Genomic DNA, 23216 nt, shown 5'->3' on the forward strand with positions numbered 1-23216 from the left:
CCAATCAGGAGATTAAGTAAGGTGATGTACGGTAGCACATGCGCAGATATCCAGGTTGACGTAATGGGGGAGTGTCTGAGTGGTATAAAGCATGTTGTCGGTGTAAGATCAGTATTTCTGGCAAAGAGATTGCACGCCGTATAGCAGTTAAAATCACACCGAGTTGCTGCCTCAGCGAGAAATGGCGAATAATCAATCTGTTAGACGACATCTGGATGCTTTTACCCGAGGTCGAATCATTGGGAAGTTGGAGGAAGGCCGCAGTGTGAAAAGTGTGGCTGCAGAGTTCGGAATTGCTCACAGCATCGTTTCACGACTTTGGAGACAATTTCAAACTACAGGAACAGCTATCTGGGGGTTTAGTAGTGGTCGTCCACGAGGAACCACACCCGCAGATGACCGGTATATTTCCTTACAGGCCAGAAGAAACAGGCGGCAGACAGCGGGAGAAATCGCTAGACACACGACACAGGCGACTGGACGACCGATATCGCGTTTTACCGTGACCAAAAGACTGCACGGTGGTGGTCTGTTTGCACGACGCCCTGTACGGTGTGTACCTCTAACGCCTGCCCATCGGAGAAGGCGTTCTCTGTGGTGCCGGGAACACCGGAATTGGAGAGACAATGAATGGAGACGAGTACTCTTTACAGATGAGAGCAGATTCAGTCTGAGTAGCGATTCTCATCGCATACTCATCTGGAGAGAGCGGGGAAGCCGCAATCATCCCTCGAACATCATTGAAAGGGACAGGTATGGAGGTGGCGGTGTTCTCGTTTGGGGAGGCATCATGCTTGGTAGTCGTACAGACCTTCACATCTTCGACGCAGGTTCAGTCAACGGGACCCGTTATTGTAACGAGGTTCTTCTTCCATATGTGCGTCTTTTTAGATGCGCTATGGGTCCGCAGTACCTTTTCATGGACGACAATGCACCATGTCATCGCACAGTAGCTGCCGAACAGCTCTTAGAGAGTGAGGATATTGAACGTATGGATTGGCCGGCACGATCTCCGGATCTCAATCCCATCGAGCATGTACAGGATTTTCTAGGCAGACGCTTGGCAGCTCGTACCTTACCACCAGTAACGATTCCGGAGTTTCGATTGGGGCTGCAAGACGAATGGGCAGCAATGCCTCAACAACTCATTGACACCCTCATTCTCAGCATGGGCAGACGCTGTGAAACCTGCCTAGCAGTGATGGGAGATCATATCCCCTATTAAAGACCTGATGTTTCTTGCTGGACACCCATCACAGGGATGTTTCGGCCTTCGGTCGCATTGCGCTCCATGCTACTTTTTCAATAAAGCTTCTTTTTATCCTTCTGATTTCTCTTTTAGTAAGTGTTGCTTACATTACTCATGTCCTTACGTATTGGAGATCTTACGGTATTAAATGTGTTGATTTGGAAAGCTTTTGTACAAAGTTATATTGAAAAAACCGTCTCGTCCTTAATTTTTGCACACCAGTGTATTTCGCATGCGTGTAAAAGGAAACCCAAACCTTCAACAAATGAAAATGTTTTATTAGTATAATTTATAGAATAATGAAATTTATTTTCTGTCAGGTAGGTCCTGCAATTAAATTTCTTATCTGTCTTAGCATATTTTAATAAAGATGTAAACTGTCGTCGATCATCGCCAACATCACAAATCTGTAAAACTGTTTCAAGAAAAGCGCATTTGGTGGTTTGACATGCTTTCGGGTTTGAAAAACTTCGAGGTACGGTTTTAATACAATAATTTTGTACTAGTCATATGGTATTTGCCGTAATGCAAAAATTGAAAAGCAGTCCAGAGAACTGATGTAAATGAAAATGAAGCGCAAAAGATAAAGTCAAATTCACGGTTTTGACGTTCCTCGTCTTATGATCCTTATATCTTCCTCTTATCGGTAATTACCAGCAACGATCAATTTATGGAGGTTGAAGAATGTAGTTTCTCATTCAGGACACGCACAAAGAACTTTCCCCAAGAATAGACGGAAAGACAAAAATGGACGTCTGGGATATCAAGGTGAATGTAACGTAACCTTACTTGTCTGATCGACTTCCAGTCATTGCTCGAGCGAATAATTTTAAAAGCTGACAACGGACGATTTGCTATTTCGAACTCTCTGTCGTAATCTTCGAGACGAAAGTAACCAACAGAGGAAGGAAGTTCAACGTAGTGACGTCTTTAAAATTATGAACTTCCCGCCCATGTGAACATGTGAACAACGCGGGAAATTTTTCGAAAAGGGGTAGGTTGTGAGGAAAAGTGGATCACTCTCACTCAACTTCCCCGCGGGGCACACGTGTTGTAGATCAGTGTGACGAGAAGAGACAGAGAGAGAGAAGCAGATGCTATATATATTAAAACGGTTTTTCCGTAAACATTGCATGCATCAAAGAACACTGTCTTTTTCAGCTTTTTTAACGGCATTCTTTTTCCTTAACATTCGAACATCACTGAATAAATTAATGTTTTTCGCAATCACATTTAAGAAGGGATGGAAGTTTCGATAGCAATTCAAAGAAGCAATTTTTTCTTATAGTATGGTATAGCAATAGCATAAAATTCGCAGGCATCATAAAAAGTGTATGCCTGCATCTTTTTTTTTTTTTTTTTTTTTTTTCTTGCTTGCTTTGTGTTTTGTGACCCTTGATAATTGCATAAATTTTTATTCAAATTAGGAGCATGAAAGACATGGAAATATGACAATATTAAGTGAAATTTTCAGGGATGCGAATACAAAGAAATGTACTCTTTATTTTTTTGGGGGGGCGGGGGTGTACAGGTAAGAAAGAGAACAAATATTTAATGTTACCAGTTTTAAATTTATTTCGAAGTGCCATTCTAAAGTAGCGAATATTATTATATTTATTCATTGCTATTTTTTTGTCAAAAAAGAAAGAAGGAGAGGGGGGAAGAAAAGAAAGTGACGAGGAACTGTAAATTAAGCGTTAAAAATAAAGTCTTTTATAACTGCCTCACCAATGACCAAGTGTTAAGGCAGCTTAATACTGGTAGTTCCACCTGGTTTAGGTTCGAAATCTAGCCAGTGGGTTGGCTGCATGGTTGGTTTTCGTCGTTTTCCTCAAGCGTAACGCGTAACTTGAATGCAAACCCGTTTCCAGTTTTTCTTAACGAAGTTGTGGAGGTAATTGCTGTTTTAAGCAAAGGTACTCCGAAAGCCAACGCCTTGGTCCTAAGAAAGTAATCCAAGAAGACATACCTTATCTTAGCCAGATAGCCCTCGGGGTTTGCCGTATTCAAGTAACCTAACCTAACAATCTATAACTACGCTATTTTATAACTAATATATAACTACGCTATTGCTTTCTATTAAAAAAAAAAGAATTTTGCATTCCATGTCTTACTGCTTGAGCTATACATAACAAAGCTAATACAGTTATTACAGAGAGCAAGCACACTTTCAAAAGATTTTCCTTTCGAAGACTGCAAGACAAAATACCACGGTTACAGTTAATGTTGTTCACTGAAGTCTCAAGTATCAAAAAGACAATCCATCAGATCCATCACAAGTAGCGAAGGATTATTCGTCTTCTGCCACAGAGCAGTAGAAACAAAGATAACATAGACCAGAAGGTGAAATGCCTTTTTTTTTTCAATGCATTTAATCTTGCGTTTGTTTGCGAAGGACAACCGTTGGAGAGGTTATTACTCTTTGAGCGAGTTTTTCAGTTTTTGTTTTGCAAGTGTGTTTTCTCCGACTTATTTCCCCTCCTTTCTTCTGGCTTGTACAAGTGTAGATGTTGTTATCATAATAATGAAATGCATTAGAAGGTAGAAAAACAAACAAGCTTGATGTGTATAAATCTTGATAGGTGTTTTTCGCAAAACTTGTCATAGGTTGCTCCCATCTGCAGCATTCCTTTGTCAAGCACGTTTGTTTCCTTATTTTTGCAAATTTCAAACAAGTTTTCGTGAGAGATGCTTGCCCTACAGGAAAAGACACGTATAAAATTGTAAAAAATATTTATATTTATCAAATTATTATTAGACTGCAGTTATTGTTCTGTATTTTCCATTCCTTTTTGCAGTTTTTGTTCTGTCTTTACCATTTCTTTTAAATTTCTTCTTTTGTTTTGTTGCTTATTTATTTGAGAGAGCTTTAAATTTTGAAACATTCTTCTCTTCTGGTAGTTAATCACATTTTTATAATGCAGTGTGAGAAGACAAAATGAAAACAAAACATGCAGAAGTATTTTTAAATATCTTCCCATAACAATAATAGATCATGTGAATTTTTTTCGCATAGTTATCGTTCATTGTTTATTAATTTAAAATGTGATTTTTATTTTTAATGTTGAAATATCATAGAGAAATATGTTGAAAAACTGAAAACTTCAGTTGGTTTATGTACTCACATAAGCACAGCGTAAATATGAAGTATTAAAGTCTAATCCAAATTTCGTGTTTTTGACTAAATTTGTTTAAGTATTTATAAATGAAAAGCTAATTTGTTTAAATAAAATAAACAAATAAAATTCTAGGTAACTTTTCATATCTTCTGTCAGACAAACGTTCTTATCATTCATAGATTTTATATTTTAATTTTCTTGCATTTATTTTAATCATCATTACTATACTTTAATTATTATTCTTCATCTGTATCATTAAGATTCCAAAATTTTTTATTTTTCAAAATAAATCCTGAATGATACAAAGTACTCTTCTTGCAAAATGAGCAAAACATTTTTATTCTTATAATTCTTGTTTCAAATTTACATGCATTCATTTTTAAGTCACTTGTTCATAAACTGCGTTTCAGATCACAGAAGGAAAATCATTCTGACATAATCTTCAGAAATTTGCTTTTTGATTAATTTATCTTTTCACTTCTATTTGGATTATTATGACCATTTCTTGCTAAACATTTCTAAAATTTTGACTGTCGAAATTGACCTATACATGTTCTATTGAAATTACGGTTTTTATGACACACAACTGCATGATTTTAATAAAAGTTCTTTTTCTGACTTCCAAGCAACTCCGCTCCGTCAGTGGATGAATAATTAAAGACTGCTGAATGCTAGTAATTCGTCCTGGGCTCGAATCAAAAGCGAATCGGCTGGTTGCTTGGTTAGTTTTCATAGTTTTCCACTGTGTAAAGTGAGTATGAGCCAGTTTCCCACAGGGTTTGCTAAACTTTTTTCAGTCGCGACCCTTTTTATCACTGAGATTTTTTCGCGACCCCCAGGACCCCATAATATTTACAAAAATTTTGTGGGACCCCATAAGTATTGCGCAAATTCGACACACGCGTGAGTGAAACTGTCATTTTTTTTCACTTGTATTGTAATATATACTATTGCAATTTTAGGTCATTAACTTTAATTTCTAATTTTAAGGCATAGAACAATGTGAAATTTTTAAATAAGTAACAGAAGAAATGACAGCGTCACGTGCAAAGCAAGGAAAATATTATATTAAAAAAGAGAATCCGTCGAAACATTTTCGTTTTTTTCTTTGTCCGTATTGTCTTATATCTTTATCTATTTTTAGATACATTGCGTAAAAATTTTTGGTAACTGTAAAATTATTATAATAAGTTAAGAAATATCAAAACTGCTAAAATTTTTGGCGAACCCTGCTGCAGGTCCCGCGATCCCACAGTTTAAGAAACGCTGCCTTAGAAGATCCTCCACGAAGACATTCTTCCTCTTAGGCGGATGACCCTTGCATGCTTTGCTGTATTCAGATAACAAACCAAGCAACTCAAACGTAACCACAATTTCTAATGCCTGTTAAGCCCACTAACAGCCGAGCAGTAAAACCGCTGAAGACTGGTAGTTAAACCTGGGTTCAACTGCGAAAGAGCTGTGTTCATGCAAGTAATTCATATGTGTGATTTGAATGATGAGCCAGTTTAAATTAAAAATCTTCCACGAACGTATCACTTCCTTAGGCAGATAGCTGTCGAGTGCTTTGCCGTAACCTGACTAAGTTAATCCAGTCTTCTATTTAACGCTATTGAATCAAGGTGCCATAATAAAACTTCGCATTTGAAGAATCATAACTTTATTATTTGGTCTACTACCCTGGGTCGATGTTAATTTTATACGGTTTTACACAACATCCGAATTATATACGAAACCGCAGCATATCGAGAAGTGTTGTACTAGAGAGGTATAGCAATAGAAAATTTCATGTATACATTCTAGATACAGTAGATATGCACTGATTAAATAAGCAGATATTTGTGTTGCTTTGTCTACATTTTAACCATCTGTTGCTATGCGATATTAAATTTAAAAAACTAAAAACATTGTTTGCATACTCGCACTTTGTTTCCCGGAAGCCAAATTTTTATAACTAAATATAAATGCAGATAAGATAGGAGAAGACATTGACTCTTAAATATCTGTACTTGTATACTTATTGTCTTTCTTTGCCAAGTTTGCATTCTACATTTCTTTTGGATAAGTAACTGACAAGTTACCAAAAAATTATTCGCAAAGAAAAAAAGAAAATTTTCACCAGACAAAGAATGTAATTAGGTATGATGTTCAACTAATGCGATTTATTTAGTCATGAACGAATACATTTTCACGTAAAGTTTTCTCATAATGTAAAATAAACATTTTGAAATCGTGTAAATCATTATCTACGTCTGGAAGGTTTTATTTGGAGTTGTAACTAGTGGAATTTGATCAGTTAGTTACCTTGTTTAGATTTCCCCCTTTTTTTTTCTGTATCACATCACTCTCTTTAGAGCTAAAGAGCGGGGTGGTGTGAGATGAAACCTACGTGATTAATATACAACATATCTCATCTGAATTACTAAGTGATTAATATTTTTTACAGGCTAATCAGCGGCCGAGTGGTACAGTAGTGACATTTCATTTAACTTATAGGGTCTTAATGTATTCTTTGCGTGCATACACTCTTAAACCCCACGTCGAAGACTAAGTACCGAATTCTTGCTATGCCTATAAATACTGCAGATGAAAGGTTTAAATAACCTTTTTATTTAAATCTAAATTAAAATAGATGCACGCACTTCGCGCTCACAAATCCCCACCACTTGTGGCTACGTAACAGAAATAAGAATGGAACAATCCAATTGTAAATTAAGATAATCTAATGACTGGCTCCTTAGCTTAACTAACGCTAAATCGACTGCACACAGCAATGCCGAGCCGAGAAATATCAGTATAAACTGAAAGGTGTCAGACATCGAACTAGAGAGCTAATTTCAAACTCGCAGCGTAAACATCGGAACTAATTCCGCTATTACTCTTTCTGAACTCTTGCAACGCAGCTTAAATATTGCTTCTCAAAAACGTTTAAAATTTGCATCTACGTTATATAAAATTTACATTCCGGCAGGAAACTGAAATCAGGAGAAACGGGAAAGTCAAATTAAAAATAACTGGTTAGAATAAAGTAAAACCTTACAAACTAAGGGTTAAAAAAGTTTATTCTACCTTTCCTCGTATCGTAATGTACACACCGAGTCCATATGTAAATCTTATGAGCAATCAGCGTAGTTTAAACTGAGAAGAATCGCAACTTCATTACTTGTAGCGGAGATCTTTGTTTGTCTTTCATGAGAAGCCAGTGTTCGATTAAAAATTAGACTGGGTTGGTAAGTGTGTTTTAATTTATATTAGATTTTCTTACCCAAGAGTTATTTATATAATATTGTAATATTGAAAGTAGAGGAAACTTTCAGCCACTAGGTGGTTGAAAGCTATTTTGCTTTTTTTTATTTTGATTTGAACTCAAAAATAGGGAGAAAAATAAAATAAAATTAATGATTTACAATTTTTGTGTGCTTGTTACTGTCACGGTTAGTTATTAATCTCATCACAGCTAATGTAACGTTTGATAATGAGTGTTTGATACATGTATTTAGTTAATTAGAAAGACTTCTCAAATCTTATAAAGTCGATGGACACTGGTAATTTGATCTGGCCAATAGGCTGGAATTCAAATCCTGGCCAATAGTCCAGGCCGTTTCCGATGTTTTTCTCATGAGTAATGCTGATACGACCTAATTTCCGTTAGAAACTCTTCCACGAAGGCAACTCCTCTCTAAGACAGTTGTGACGTTCTTTGCCTTAATCAATTAAATTAAACCAAACATTTTAAGCAATTTCGGAGGTATGCTGTGAAAGTTCAAAGTTAGGCAAGAACAACCAGCAAGAGGTTGATTAAGCAAGCATTAACTACAAGAATTTAACCGAGGGTACTTTTTTTTTTTTTTTTTTTTTTTTTTTTTAAACTGTAACTCGCCTATGTCTATGTGTCTATAAGAACTTATTTATTTAGTTTGAATTAATACTTAACTTAGTGTCTACTGAGGATCAAAACAGTAATTTTACTTAAAGACATAGTTGAACGAACTGATAGTATACATAAATAATGACTGCTACCTAAATAAGTGCATACAAGTAAAATTTTTGACAGCAAAGCTGCAAGAACTTAACTTTCATATATTTTTAATCTGTAATAAATATTTAAAGATTGCCCACTTACGTGGCTGTTTGTTTCATGATTTTAAGTTCAGGACTATAACTCCCCATCTAAACTATTAAAATCTATGCACGTCTGTTTGTTAGTGGCATCATTTCCTCCGGAACGGCTGGGACATTAGTTTCGAGAAAGGTATCCCTGGATTTCAAAATTTCGTGGAAAGCAGTTTCGACTATTCTCATTTTCGTACCATTTTAATCGGCCGAGATCTGCATTAAAAACTCTGAAAACGTTATAATATTGCCAACATTAAATATATTATTATTATATAAGGTTATATTCTGACGTCTGATTGGATTGGATTATTTAATTATGGCAAAGCACACGAAGGCTATCTGCCTAAAGTGAGGGATGCCTTCGTGGAGGACTTTCTAAGGGAAACTGGCTCGTATACACGTTACACATGGGAAAAACCACGAAAACGCCCATGCAACCAGCCCGTTCGCGGGATTCGAACCTCGGACCGAACTACCAGTGTTCAGCATCTTTACCGCTCGGCCACTGGTGGGCTATTCTGACGTTGAAGAAAGCACGCGGTTGCGTGTGACGTCAAAGTATGTCGAACATTTTTCGTTACTCTGAGCATTTGAAATAAATAGCTGCTGTTGGCAACTTTTTTTTATTTCAGGTTAGGATAATTGACACGATATGTTATTGCTACGTTACTTCTTTTATTGATGTTGAGAAAAAGTTGTTATATTTAATATAAATTTAAATCAGGACATCATATGCATACCTGAAGTGTCAAAAGTTTTTGTTTCCTGGTTTGAAAATAATAGAATTATATACGAATTAGTTGTTGCTTGGAAAGGAATGAACTGATTTCATTCATATTAAAATGCTTTTATATATTTTCATATCAGACGTACATAGAACTTAAAACCGAGAAGTTCTAGTTAACGACCCTAATTCCAATCCATCTTTTGCCTTTAGCCTTTAAAGAAATTATGTTTTAGTTCTGTTTTCATCAACAGATGGCGCCAGTAGCTTATCTCCTGTCCAAGCTTTCTTATCTTATCTAATCATTTTATCTTACCTGTTCATTTGCGCTTTTGCAGCTGAGGATGATGGTTCGGTAAAACCATCGAAACTGGTCCTGCGAAAATTTGAAAATGCTGATTTTTGTTGTTTGAGTTCTAAATTAATGTTTTATTGGTTATTATATGCAATATTTTAGTAAATGTAATTAATAAAGTGAATATGTGAATAATAAGTGGGAATATATGATAATTATACGAAATAAGATGATTTTTAATTATTATATAAAAATATATAATTACATTTGGCGGTATATGATAATCAATGCGAATTATGGCAACCCATTGTTGGATTTATGGTAACCCATAGTTTGAGCGCTGTAGCGTTTGATGTCATTTAATTCTTAAAATAATGCGTTTTAATACATATAATTTCCGTGTTTGAAATACTGATTTTGTTACATATAATCAATCACGTCATTTTATTTTTTAAATAATGCGTTTTAATATCGATAAATTTTGCGTTTAATATGTATAAATTTTGTGTTTTAAATATTATTTATGGCTGTTAAATATTAAAATATTATTTAACTTTACATTTTTATTTAAAAAACTGATTAAGTTGATTTTATTATTTATGATTTTTGACTCGTTGATTTTAGTTTATTGGCTCCCTGATTATTACAGGATATTTGGTATACCTGGTAATATTACCGCGTTATTTTAGAAATTTTGTTCCTTTACACACAATTTTAGAATTTGTTCTATTCCGCATTTTACTCGATATTTGTATAGCAGTGGCTTCTTCAGTTTTACCTATGAATGTCGTTATTGGTAATTATCATCAATTATTGGTATTGGAATATAATAATTCTCCTTTGAGACCTTATTTTGGCCGGCTTTCCAAATCAGAGGTTCAATTATTACCTTTACCCGATCTTCGGAATCTTAAAAACAATACCTATTACTGGGAATATTTTTCTTTTCCCAAATTTTTAATTTTTTAAATTTATTTTGATCCATTAATTTGTCTATAAATTGTTTAATTTATTTATAAAATTTTATTGTTTTAATTTTTTTTTATTTCCGCTTTTGTTTTTTCATTTTTAATTTTTTTCCATTGAAATCTAAATTATGATTCCGAACTTTTTTAAATGGTGTTATACCAATATATGCTTAACAGTTATTAGACACTGAATAAAAAAGTAACTACATATTTTTCTTTTACTTTATGTATGTATATTTTCAACAATGGCTGAGCTGTTTTTTATTGCCACAAAGGTTTTACACTTAAGTAACTGTATTATATAAAATTACTTTATTCTGAAGTGTTTCAATTCATGTAATATTTTAGTCATATCAAAAGCGGGTGTGATGTTTTTAAAGCGGTCTTTTTATTCTATTTCTTTGCTATTAAAATAATAATTTAATCTTACTTTAGTAATTTATATTCGTAGTAAATGTATTTATTTACAATCGCCTGCCATCCTGAAAAATGACGTTTTCAATAAAAATTAATACATTATTTTCAAACACATCGCATATTTTTAAAGTTTAGAATATTATGCTATGCTTAACTGCGTTTTTCAAGATGGTAGGCGATTGTAAATACCGTTCCAAAAATCCGTGCGCGAGTCTATCAAAGAAGCACTCTTTTTTAAATATATATTATATATATATATATATATATAATTGCAGCGGCAGCGCCAAACAGGCGATACGGACTTAAAAACTGTACAGAAAAGCGCCAATTGGCGAAACAGTAAACCCGTTTGGCAAACCTACAGGCTGACGGGGAGAGAAGAATTTTCCCGGCAGTCAAGTGGAACTACTTCAACAAATGTGTGCGTCTCTGCTTCGCCGAAATAGGTGATCTTGTGCACTCGCATCTGTACTGTGCTCTGAATTTCTTAAGCCGTTATAATGTAACCGGCAACTGTTACTTTTCCTTATTAAATTTGATTATTAATTGTAACATGTCTATCTTAACTAAGATTTCGGCTTTCCTAGTTAATGTTAGGGATATTTTCGTATGCACGTGTTACTCACACGTACATCATAATGAAAAATTAATTCAAAAAAATACTTTTAAAATCTACCTCATATTCAATTCAAAATATATATTGAATATATGCAGAAAACAGAAAATAAAAAACCAGAAGCACAGAGGCAAACTGCATGATTGAAGCAAAAAATGGAAAGAAAAAATAAATTTACATCTTTCGCTGCATTGTCATCAGGGGTTTGAGCAACGAAAGAAGTGTATACATCAGCCAGTTTCTGAACCAACGAAGACACATGGTTTAATATTTATAATAATCTTAAAAAATTAATCAAAATAATATGTGTCCAACCCCTCCAGGCCGTAAGTAGTGCAAAAAAATTGCAAAATTATAGCATCTAAAATAAATCCAAATAATTTTTTTCAAATTAAAAAATCCAAAATAAATTTTTTTTGAGGGGGGGGGGGTATTTTGAGCGGACCAAGTCATTTAAATACAAGCAATCCAACACATGAAAAAATATAATAATTTGAAATCAGTTGTTGGCCGGAGTGTTTTTTTTTAAAGCTAAAAGCTAAGAATACGTTGCATAAACAAAATCTGCGAGAGTGTAGCTTCGTGACGTCATTACAAAGAGGACTAAGCTTGTGACGTCAAGATTGTAATTTCGCGTTTTAATTGAGTAGTAACTTCAAATTTTGGTTCCCAGGTTTGATATAATAATTCTTGAAGCTTTATGTAAGTACTTGTCTCATTTGCGTTATTCAAGGATCATACTACATTGATTAATTTTAAAATGGCTCAATTTATACGCAAAATGTATATATAATGTGTGCTTTATGAGCTTTCCGAGTCAACAAAGTTTGAAAACCCCTTGTATAGAATATTTTAGGAATTAAATGAAGACTTCCTTAAAACTTATTTTTTTCGGGGAAAATGTGTTTATGTGTTTATCATTGTATTTTGAACGAACGGAAGAAAAAGATTCTAGTTACAATAAAAAAAAATTAATTTTCGTTAATAATGTACGAATTTTTAGCTGCCAGATGTAAAGTATTTTTGAGCTTTATGAGCTTTTCGAGTCAACAAAATTTGAAAACCCCCTGTATAGAATATTTTAGGAATTAAATGAAGGCTTTTTTAAAACCTAATATAAGTGACATAATAAGTGAATCACTGCGCAACAAAGAACACTATAATATAAATATTATATAATTATATAATTAAATAACTATAGTTATTTAATTATATTCTAATTGAAACTGTTAACTAATAGCTTTACAGAAATTATTGGCCTTAGAACATAGCATGAGCTCGAATATGTCCATCTGTATCTATAATAGCATTTTTAAGCAAACACTGATAAATTAGCATTTGCTTAAAATATTCTGGGAACTCAATTTACAATGATTATTTGATCCATGTAGCACAAGTATAGTACAGATGTTCTGAAATAATAAGACGGTGCGAATTCAAGTTACAATGTTCAACAAATTTTTAAAGTGGCAATTAATTCTTCCGTTTATCATAAATAATGAGTTACAATGTTCAACAAATTTTCATAGTGGCATTTAATTCTTCAGTTATTCTTAATTAACGAAAAGAACTGTCAAGATGTGTAATTGATGAAAAACCTAATCAAAAAACGTCATTGAGGCAATAGACGAAAAGTTCGTTTGTTTCATCTGCTCATTAAGAGAAAATATGTAATGAAAATTCCGTGGTTAAAAAAAAAAAAAAGCTCATTAAAAACGCGGCAATAAAGTTCAATGAAGCTAAACTTGAAAGCTAATTTGTTTGGAGACAATTAAAACTAGTTCGTTTCCACTTATCAGGTTCAGTGTTCCTCCTTACTTGCTTGGGGAACATTAAATGACCTGACTCGGAACAGGGAGCTTACTAAAGCTATGTTCAATAAATGTGGGAAGTAGACAAAACACACAGGAAGGGTATACGAAACCCTTTATTTTTCTCTCTTTACAATGATTTCCGGACTTCGGAATACAGAGACCAACCACTTGTGGTCTGAACGTAAGAATATAAAAATATTAACTAAATTCTAACTAAACTAACTTTGGATTAATAGACAAGTGGCTACTTGAAGATTGGCCGTATATTAACAGAAAGGCCGTATGTAGTACAGAGAACTGTTAACACTACGATACGTTTAAAATTATCAAGAGGATTAAACCTCTGGCCTTGAAGGCAACCAGCAACCGAGTAAAACTGCAATGGCAAGCGGCCTGCTCCTAATCACTCCTTCCTCTCTCTTGCTTGGCAAAAAGCCACAACTTAAGTACTTGGCGTTCGCAAGACAAATTTGCATATATAAGTTAAAGCTTTTAATTCTGGCCGGAAGTAGAAAATAAGAAGTGATAGTAAAGATTTAAAATAAAATAAACATTAATAAAACTTAAGATCCTTACACACTAGCATTAAAAATCTAAGTCATTAAAGTAATTGCTAGTTTTTCCAAACTTCATGCAGCACTATCAATAATTTACCAGTACGATAAATTGTGTTCTTATGAAATGCTTGCTTTTGTTACAGAATTCAATGCCCACGAGTCTTCTGGATTACTTTCCTGAAGCAAAAGGGGATGGCCTTAGAGTGACTTGGGCTCGTGGCACCAACAATAAAGCTCGCCTCACCACTGCACTGAGAAGTAAGTTCTTAAACTTTATTATGCAGTCCCTCCCCCTCTTTTTGTGTGTGTGTTTGGATTGTGTCCTTTTTTTGTAATCATGGTGTTTGCCGCTATTGTCGAACGTTTGTCATCGTCTTTTAGACAATTTTATGGTAGGCTATCGAGTTCAAATTTTGCACACGCACACTATCTGTGAATGACACAATGCTGAGAAAAGATTTTTTCAAAATTCGATTTTCGATTTATTTCGATTGTTTTAAAATTAACGATGAAATGATTTTTTTTGCACATGCCTTCATTTAACAAAGAAATTTAAAATGTTAAAATTTTAACATTTGCACCACCGAATAGAGAGCAAGAAGAATCTTTTAAACGAAATTTATATGAAATTAAATCTTAACTTCTAACTATTTGACGAATTTTCGAAAATCGCTCGATTTTTCCCAACTATTTGACATTTATTATTTTTAAATTTCAACTGCTAAAAACTTATTTGCTCGAAAGATTTTAAATTTTCAGAGATATTGAAACAAACTCTTTGCCTTCTTGCAAAGCAAGAGTCATAAAAAAGATATTTATTGGGCGATTTTTCTACATTTTTTAAAAATGTTCTGGAGACTTTAAGCAGACGGGGAAGTTGAGGTTATTCCTTTGGCGGTTACGCTTAGAATTTCGAAGTTAAACTATCATCATGTGTCACAGTCAGTGCACACAGTCAGTGCTTAAATTGCGCCGGAGCCCGGTTCCGGTACTTCTCAATTTTTAAGATAAATTACAATTTTAGCCGGAGCGCACCGGAGCCCTAAATAAGATGAGCTCCTGTACCTCTTTTTATAAAACTGAACCACAATTTCAAGGAAAAAACATTTAGAATTCCTAACGTTTTAGTTTAACAATAAGCAGACCTTGCAATACTCTGTTTCCCTAGAAATTCGAACTCATGGGAACATGAAACGTTCAAGTAAAGTCCCTTCACTCACATGCGGAAATTTGTGTTTTTAAATGTGCATTAAGTGACAGCGAGTATAATAAGAGTGAAATGCTGAGATAAACTGCTCAAGCACGTCCTATGCATCGTCTTCTCACAGTATCCACTAATGTAATCAAATACGGGGGGGGGGCGAAAAGTGTAACCAGCGACTTCACGTTAATCCTTAGGAGTCAGATTCAGGACTCATTTTACCTTTGACACACATTCGCTTGATACCTATAATTATATCAACATAAGCAAATTCGAAAAAATCTATAAGCAATCTCGAAACATAAGCGAATTCGAAAAAATGTCAATGACAGATAGGAAAATAAATTAAAACTCTTATGCTTATTTTTAAAATAAAACTTTAATGTCTACATTTTAGAATTGTAATTATTATTTTACTTGTTCTTCTGTTCGCAAAACTATCGATTATATTGTAGCAGTCTACTTTGTTGATCCAGCTACTATTATGTTGATAGTATAGAGAGATTACTTGAATGTGAAATATACATTTGAAGGTCTTAAATACTTCTTAAGTGATTTCTATCCAGAAAATTCTTCTTATTACTAACAACACTTACAGCAGTTGTGAGGAAAGTTCGCTGTGGTATTGCAATATTTGGAACTTTGTTCTAAAGATTCCATTAAAAAAAAAAAAAAAAAATGCAGAAATTCAATCGCCTTTCAACGTCACGTTTCCCCTAGAAATATCAAAAATACAATTCTGAAGTATTTCTCAACGAAGATTTCTTCCTTATTAATTGTTAACGAAGAATTCTTCCTCGTGATCATAATTTAGTTGATTATTTGTGTTTTTCATTCAAAAGTTCCGACGAGGTAAAGAAGGTATAACAAGAGTATGTAGCTGCTGAAATCTTCAGTGATTTCTTCGAATACTCTATGTAACATAAAAAGTATTTTTCTTTTCAATTTCATTCCGCTTCTGAGTTAAGAATCTCGTTATTCTTCTCCTGCTTCGACGATCCACAAGACTAACGTGTATAAAAGAATGTTTCGCGAGAAAAATGCCATTTACAAAAATGTTCCTCCCGGGATTGACCGGTCCTCCGTCCTCTTTTAGCTACTTCACTAGCTATATACGATACATGCTGCCACATTTAGTAGCAAATGCGAAACTTGAGGGAAAGCACAGAAATTTATCCACATATGGTCTTTCTTTTGACTGTTGCTATAACTGTATTTTTACTTAAAGGGAATGATAAAATATAACTAATATAAAATTATATATACATATACTCGTATATAATAATATGATATAATTCAATTGGTAAAATATAACTACTAAAAATTTATTTCTGCTTAAAGGAATTAAGGACTAAGGTTATGAACCGTGGAATCAAAGGTTATTCAATGATTCTTGGTATTTCTGAGTGCGTGGGTAGAGTAGTAGCTTTATGATCTTGTTCGGGCAACGATCGAGTTCGCGACCATGCGAGAAGGCTGAAACGAGATTGTCGAAGATAACCTCAAGCGGAAAATATCTTTAATCCGATGCCACACGACAAAAGTACTAAGATGATATCGCGGTGCTTTCAGTAATGGAATTATTTATCACAAAGAAACACTGAAACGCGTGTTTTAAGACAATGCAATAGCGGAGGTTATAAACTGCGGGGTTTTCTTGTCCTCTAAAACGTACGCGGTCATTACGTGTTCATGAGAAAAACTCTTAACAGTGAAGGAAGCTGGAAATAAACCTACTGTGGTATCTCGGTACATGTCCTTAATCTATCCCAGATCCTTAGACGTATACCAAAGTAACTTTTCCAGTAAGAAATAAAGCGAAAATAATCTATCCGTTCTTATAAAATATCCTATTATTATTATCATTATTATTATACTGTTTAATACTAAAATAGAAATGCAGTGGGCGAATATGCACCGTACGTAAATAAAGCAATGCACATGATACTGTGCATAAATGTTTTTCTATTATCCAAATCAAAAGCAATTTTTCAACATTCTCTAAACGTCTCTGATCTCTGTTCCGTAATCGATTTCACCCCCTTCGCAACGTTAGCCGATTTAATATCGTTTTTGTTTTCGTAGTTGTAGACATCATCATATTCGGCATATAGTATGCAATAGCTTAATCCCGAATACACATGCCCATCTTCACACTTTTCAATTAGCTCTTTCTTCCCTTGAATGGTGATCCTAACAATTTTCCTCGTTCCTTGATTCTTCTCATTACACTGTTAATAAATTTTAAAAAATTAAGCAAAAAGTTTTAAACACTTGAGGATTCATAGTTATTTCTCGGCCTATTTACTGACTAGTAGCAACAGGCAATACTGACACTCGTGGGTAGCATCGGTTGTAGTGCGTGCAGTGATGACATATCGAACTCGAATCGTATACCACTGATATCAAACTGAAATTGCGTGCGGGATGCATTCACAATTTGAAAGTCTGTGTTTTAACAGAATGAAAAGAATATTTTAAATAAATTTTAATTTCACTTACAAAATGTTTATGAAAACTTGGCTTATAAACAATAATATCACAAAGGAAAAAACTCAAATTTCTATTTATTTTCAATCTGAAATTTTAAGTTTGGCACCTTCAAGAGATAATTACACCTTGCAGTTCAAACCTATTGACAGCTTAATGTTATTAAATTCTTAGACTGACATTCCTGTGAAATAATTCTAGCATTTTTAATTAATATTAAATAATTTAGTTAAATTTCATAGAATATGCACCGTACGTAAGCAAATTACTAACTACTTCTAAGTTTTAAGTGAAACTTTTCTATTTATTAATTTTTTTCTTCGATGCATAAATAAAAATACACATGCTTATATGCAAATAATTATAAAAAATATTTATTTCTTACTACAGCTTTCGCCCACCAGCTGCCGAGCCGTAAAAATTGCTGAACAGTCGTAGTTCCGACCTGGTTTCGATTCCAGGCGAAAGGACTGACTGCATGGCAGTTTTCGTGGTTTTCCTTATGTGTAACATGTATACCAGCCAGTTTCCGTTAGAAAGTTCTCCACGAAGGCATCCCTTCCCTAAAGCAAATTGCCCTAGTATGCTTTGCGATAATCAACTAAAGCAAAACTGACCCTTACTGCAATTTCACATTTGATGGAATTAGATTCTGATAAAGTTTATAGACTTGAAGAAAATTTACTGGAAATTATTTTAATCACGGATTGTAGATGCTAGTCTGTTAGTCGGTTATTTTTTTATCAGTTTTCAACTGTGAAAAAAAGCTTTTCGCATATAAATGCAAAACGATTATTCTTAGTGCAGTTCGTAACTGAGCTTCTTTATCTTCTGACAGAAGTACGAATAAATTTAATAAAACCCATATCTTGAAATCTTTGAGTAAGATTTATATCATATTGTTGCGTGCGTACGGGTTCGGTACGAAATGAATGCACAAATCCGATGAAAAATGAACAAAAATTTATTATTATCACAACGAATATGATTAAATTTTCTCAAATTATCATGCAGTATTACAATATCTCACAGTAGTTATCTTTTAACTATTCAAATGTCCAATAGAACGTAATTCAAAACAGCTAAAGAAAGCTAATCCGCGAATTCGCTACAATCAACAAGAGCAGTTTTCCAAACAACAAACTAAGCAACTACTACAAACTGAGAGGTTTTCCTCTTTTTATAAGATTTTAAAATCGCGTGCGAGAATTTTCCAGTACTTTCTCGAAGTCAAAAAGACATATTTATTTATTTAATGTTAAATGCAAGTGCTCTCGTATTTTCAATTTTTCCGGCTTAGCTTTCTTTTAATATTCGTCACGCGCTGCACTGCGCGGGAAATAAAACCATTTAATTTATAATTGAACTAACATTAGCTTTTAAATACCAAATTCCTAACACTGCCCCCTTCCCAAGGACTGCACGTCCCGGGCAGTACAATCCCTGTACAGGAAGCCAAACTTACAACTAAAAGTATAAATGCAATAATAAGCATTACATTAGAATAGTAAACAACATGAACAATAAACGCAATAAATAAAACAAATCAAATGCTATCAAATACAAATCTAATACAAAATATAAATCAAATACTAAATACACATTTAGAAACAAAAAGGACCATGATCTTACACTATTTACAATTATTTACATTACGTACTATGATCATAGTAATGAGCTAACCTGTCATAAGGCGTCAAATAAGTTTCAACTGAACAATTCTAGAGCTTAAAAGATTCTTCTAGATTTACTAATTGGTTTTGAGCAGATATGGGATATTTTCTAAATTTTCTCCAGTTCAAATTTTAAAAAATTCTCGAATTTCGGGAATCTTAATTTGTCAAATGCTTCGTGTCATCATTTTTATAAGAAGAAAAAGGGGAAGATGAGCTGCAATCTAAAAACTTCGAATTAAAAAGAATTAAGTCTAATCTTGATATGCAAATTTCAGTTTCAGGTGTGAAGCAATTTTAAGTTAAGACTTTACGATAGGCTTGCCGAGAATTAATACTTAAGAAATTAAATATATCGGACGTCGTTATTTTATATTAAAAAAAGGCTGTTCAAAATGATAACACCAAATAGTAGAAAAAAATTGCAATGATTTATTTCATTTTGAGTTACTGCTACATGGAAATTTGTGCTTTTATCTAAAAAAAGAACAGATACAGTTATTCAAAACATAGCTATGCGTTTATTTAATTGGATTTCTTCCGCAAGAATCTTACAACTTATATTTTCCTCTAAGTGGCAAAATTTTTATTATGCTAGGACAAGAAAACAGTTTACTGAAAACAAACAATTCAAGCAAACAATTTAAGAACTGACACTTAACGTTAAAAGCCTCTAAAAGTAAATTTGAAATCTGTGTTCTACGAGAAATTAAAAATGCAATTTTTTAATATGAGATTTAGTAAATGAACCGCATAATTGAATTCTTGAATCTCAAAATTATTTTTTAGTATAATTTGACAGCAGTTCAATTTTCTTTTTTACATTTTTTTCTAGAATCTTTTTAAATTAAAGCAAGTGTAAAGATGGCATATAAACTTCGTTGCACGCAAGATCGCCAGTGGGTAATATTAGTGATCCAAGTATCACTAAACTGCACTAATTACGTTCTTATTTTTAATTAATGCTTTCACCAGACGTCAGTATGTAAGGAATTCTCAGTCCTCCGTGTGTGCTGTTCATGGTGTAAATAGTTACCGTGTCAACTACCAAGTACAAGACCTATGGATCGAATCCCGGCGACGAGGCAGTTAATTTTTCTTGTTTCATGCACTGAAAAACCTCATATTATACAGATAAAACTGATCTCTCCAACCCTTTGTGTTAAAACTTTTACTGGATTTTTAGGTTACTCTTCCAAAAATTCTAAGATCTAAAACAACGCTAAGGGTCAATTTTCGCGCATTTGAAATGAATTTCGCACCCCTATTTTTACTTCATCTGTATGATTCAGTATATCTTTTTCCGTTTAACAAATGATTCTGCCCTTCCAGCCATCTTCGTTATTTTCCACACCTTTCCATAGATTATTACACCAGCATGTGATCCAATTTTGTTCTGTTAGCAAACAAGTACCTTTTGCAAGAAAAAATTAAATGCTCCCTTTCCTTCTTCTTTCTTACAGTAACTCGGCAGTTATATCATTTTTAGATAGTAATTTTATCGGAGAATGCATTTGATTGATTGGATTGGATGTTTGTAAAATAACTGGAAGTTTTTTTTATGCAGAGCAGTGTGAGTTTTCTGATAGAAAAAACCCTTGCCGTGTAATTTTGATCCAATTCAGTGTCACAAAATAAAATTTTCCTTCTTTACTTTCTTAGCGTCCTTTTTATTTACTTACTTGTCGATATCTTTTCAAATTTTATTTTTATCTTTATGTATTTATAAACCGGTTTTACATCTGAAACCTTTTATCACGGGGACTATCTATTGATTGCAACTTTTTTTTTTTTTTTTTTTTTTTTTTTTTTTTTTTTTTTTTTTTTTTTTTTTAAATCTTTAACTGAATTATTTGTCATTTCTTTCCTACGAAGAAATATTTATTTTCTTCATTTCTTGTTTGTCTTAAATTATTGAAATTATAACTGTAGTACTTGGTATCCTTATTTCATCATACACACTATTCTAAATTCCTATAAAACAATAAACAGGATTTAGTATTAGCATACCGTTACTTCCGAGTATTTCGCCAGCTATACCATAAAAAATTTATGAAGATTAAATTTTAGAAGTTGAGCAGTTATCATAATAATGAGACGAATGGGTAGATACTTTCATGTCTTTAACTTCCGAAATGTTTGTAATATCTGCGACTGAATACGTTTGTCTTTTTTTAGGTGCTGCCAGTCTGGTAGAAGGAGATGTAAGCATGTCCTGCAATAGTCGGTACCCTGTACCGATAATGTCTCAGTCGGCGTCTGTGCCAAGTGACCTGACGTTGGAAGAATGGCTGCAAGAGGTGCTCAGGTTTAACAACAAAGGCATTCAGCTAGATTTTCAGTCCACGGAGGTGGTCGAACCCGCTTGTAGAGTTCTCGCAAGGGTCGCCGATCACGTGAGTATGCAATGTTTAAAAAACGCAAAGCAATCTTGGACATTTTCCCATTTTCGTTCTTAGCGGCCGAGCGGTAAAGTCGCTGAATACTGGTACTTCGGTCCGGTTCAAATCCTGGAGAACGGGATGGCTGCATGGGCGTTTTCGTAGGTTTCAAACTATGTATAACATGTATACGAGCTAGTTACAATAAAACAGGATTTTTTTTTTTTTTGGCTTATATTCTAGTGTACAAGTTGACAAGTCAATTCGCGAATGCGCGTTTCATACACTTTTTTGAACACATTCAAATTTATACGGGTTTATAGAGCCATCCTTTCGCTGTAAAAATATAAATATAGGCCGTTTACATTTTTATTATTTATTATTTCTATCGCGATTCTTTATTATGTCTATCAGTGTCGACTGCGAGATCAAACCTGCTGTAACTACGGGGTCCTCGTGTGGCCAATTACAAGTAATGCTCAAAAATCCCATTACTTAAAAAAATTATTCTGGAAAATCTTACGCTAACCCTGAATTTCGGAGTGAGCCACGATGTAATAATAATGCTTCAAATGATCCTAAAAGACCTATTACGAATCCTGAGAAAAATCTTCAGTTACCAAAGAGTGAAGATAACCTGGGCTTTGAATAACACTAAAAAACTCTGTCCGCAAGTACAAACTCCTACAGCTCTGAAAAGCAACAGTTGATATTATAGTTCTGCAAGCAGACCCCCATAAAAACCTACTCAAAAATATCTCTGGATCTTTAAATGATTTCCTAGGAATTATTAAGGAAATTAATGACTTCCTAACATTCCAAACGTGATGTTTAAGTTTAACTTGTCGATATCTATTTTATCATCGGATGCAATCTCGAAGGTAACACAAGGCAGCGTCCAGATGAGTTTACCTTCCAGTCTTTCAGCCAGGTCTTTTTGGATGATGGTAATATCGGCTTCTGTATCGATGGTCATATTGCAAGAAACTCATTTTATATGTCCCATGATGAATAGTTCATTACTACCGCTATACATTGCAGAAATTTGAATCGGTTTAATGGGTTTCTCAATATCTGGCAATCTCCGCTCCACAAGATAGCCACCAATTGTTTCCTGCGTTCTTGCTTGGGAGCGATCCTATCTGTCCATGCCTTGGGCTGTTCATTCGTCCGTGGCCTTCACCAACGCAATTTTCAAAACTTTAGGATCAGTTTGTTGGGACTTATATTCTGCTTTAAGGCATTGAATTGCCTGGTTAAATCATCTAGACGAGCAGTCATTTAATCTACTTGCTTCTGGAATTGAGCAGCTCTGAATGGGCGGTAGTCTTTACGAGTTGATTTCTGAGCTGCCTCAGATTTTATGGGGTACACTAAATTGATTGTTAGATCCTTGACATCCGCCATTCGCAAGACTTTTTGTATATCAGCAACCCGGATACCATCGATGAGGTACTGCAAGGACAGGATTTCCCTTGTTTCTGCAGGGTCGGCAGAAAAAGCGAGATGAAACAGCCTTTCAACTTTCGTGACGAGTTCTTGGATTGTTTCTGTGGGCTTCTATTCGTGAGATTTCAAGTGAAGCCTGCTATAGTC

The 23216-nt window shown here is 34.0% G+C and overlaps 1 protein-coding gene across 2 annotated transcripts in view; it reads left to right on the forward strand.

Annotated features, from left to right (window-relative positions):
- The window catches only part of LOC118186453 (protein FAM151B-like), an 84141-nt gene that overhangs the window by 34140 nt on the left and 26785 nt on the right, over positions 1 to 23216 (forward strand). For both annotated transcript variants that reach the window (XM_035356556.2, XM_035356555.2), the window contains 2 exons: positions 14019 to 14133; positions 21418 to 21635. In XM_035356556.2, coding sequence (XP_035212447.1) covers positions 14025 to 14133; positions 21418 to 21635 — 327 coding nt within the window. In that variant the 5' untranslated portion in view covers positions 14019 to 14024. The remainder of the gene's footprint in view (positions 1 to 14018; positions 14134 to 21417; positions 21636 to 23216) is intronic.

This window comes from Stegodyphus dumicola, chromosome 6 (assembly GCF_044657685.1).
Source record: "Stegodyphus dumicola isolate Sdum_Otavi_A_Nest chromosome 6, ASM4465768v1".
In the NCBI taxonomy this organism is placed as follows: domain Eukaryota; kingdom Metazoa; phylum Arthropoda; class Arachnida; order Araneae; family Eresidae; genus Stegodyphus; species Stegodyphus dumicola.